This window comes from Gracilinanus agilis, chromosome 6 (assembly GCF_016433145.1).
Source record: "Gracilinanus agilis isolate LMUSP501 chromosome 6, AgileGrace, whole genome shotgun sequence".
NCBI lineage: Eukaryota > Metazoa > Chordata > Mammalia > Didelphimorphia > Didelphidae > Gracilinanus > Gracilinanus agilis.
In genome coordinates this window covers 278979995-278981641 of record NC_058135.1, presented here as the reverse complement: position 1 = coordinate 278981641, position 1647 = coordinate 278979995, and the positions used below count along the sequence as shown (strand labels likewise).

Genomic DNA, 1647 nt, shown 5'->3' with positions numbered 1-1647 from the left:
CGACTCCGATGCTGATTTTTGATTTATTATACTACACTGTCATCATCATCAATGACATTTAAGGTCTGTCATTCACTTGAAATGCATTATCTCATTTTATCTTCCAAATAGTTCTGGGGGAAAGGTACTAAAGGCATCATGGCTTCCAGTTTTCAGAAGAGGTAAATTGAGGCTCAGTGGATCTGCCCAAGATCACACAGTTATCATGTGGTTGAGGCAAGATTTGAACCAAGGCTTCTCTTAATGACAGGCCGTTGCTCTTTTTTACTATAAGGTCTCTCAGTCCAGTAGAGACTGTATTATGATACCTAATTGATTAATCAGTTCTCAATTCTCATTCTGCAGATGACTCCTGGAGAGATAGCTCTTGCCAGTGGCAACTTTACCCCAGTGACTCAGTTTATTTTGTTGGGCTTCTCTGAGTACCAAGACCTGCAGACGCTGTTTTTCTTGATCTTCCTGCTGATCTATGCTATGACAGTGCTGGGCAACGTGGGCATGATGGCCCTGATCTACATTGACCCCCGTCTTCATAGTCCCATGTACTTCTTCCTCAGTGTCCTCTCTTTCCTGGACATTTGCTACTCCTCTGTAGTCACACCCAAACTCTTGGTCAACTTTTTAGCCAGTGACAAATCCATTTCATTCACCGGGTGTGTGGTCCAGCTGACCTTCTTTGTGATACACGTGACAACTGAGAGCTTCCTTCTGGCTGCCATGGCCTATGACCGCTTCATGGCTATCTGCCAGCCCCTCCATTATGCTTCGGTCATGACCAAGGTGACCTGCCTCCAGCTGGTGGCTGCCTCTTATGGGTTTGGTGGAGTCAACTCCATCATTCAGACCGGGAATGTCTTTGTCTTGCCTTTTTGTGGACCCAATGAAGTCACCCACTACTTCTGTGACATCCCACCACTACTCCGCCTGGTATGTGCTGACACTGCCACGGCAGGCAACATCCTCTATATTTTCTCTGCCTTGGTTACCCTTCTGCCTGCCGCAGTCATTCTCATCTCCTATGGCCTGGTCCTGGTGGCCATCGGACGCATGCGCTCATCATCTGGAAGGGAAAAGGCACTTTCTACTTGCGCCTCCCATTTCCTGGCCATTGCCATTTTCTATGGCACTGTAGTCTTCACATATGTCCAGCCCCATGGGAGTGACAGTGGCAAGGATGGTCAGATAGTCTCAGTCTTTTACACCATCATCATCCCCATGCTTAACCCTTTCATTTACAGCCTCCGAAATAAAGAGGTAAAGGATGCTTTTCGTAGGAGGTTCCAGGCCAACGTCTTCCCCCGCTGAGGCTTGTTAGGTCGTGGAAGGAATATATGAAGTGTGGTTCCCTCCAAAGTCCATGGCTGTTTCATCCCAGTCTTCAAACACAACTAACAAGATGAATGGTAGAAGAAGGAACAGATGAGAAAGGAGGTTGGGTAGAAACTCTATTTGCTCAGAAGGAACTATAAATAAGGAACAATAATTACTGAGATGCCAATTGAAGACAGACTGGACAAACACCCTACTTCTCTCCTTTCAATCCTCCTAGACCCATCTGTAATTAGGATAGAGAATCCCACCTAATGGAGTAGATGGCAAGAAGGTACAGATAGACAAGGAAATTGGGTAGAAACTACTTGATCAGAA

At 46.1% G+C, this 1647-nt stretch overlaps 1 protein-coding gene across 1 annotated transcript; it reads left to right on the top strand.

Annotated features, from left to right (window-relative positions):
• Nucleotides 1-345: 345 nt before the first annotated feature.
• LOC123251991 (olfactory receptor 1052-like) lies at nt 346-1305 on the top strand. The gene has a single exon (XM_044681331.1). The coding sequence runs from the start codon at nt 346-348 to the stop codon at nt 1303-1305; it is 960 nt and encodes a 319-aa protein (XP_044537266.1).
• The last annotated feature ends 342 nt before the right edge of the window (nt 1306-1647 follow it).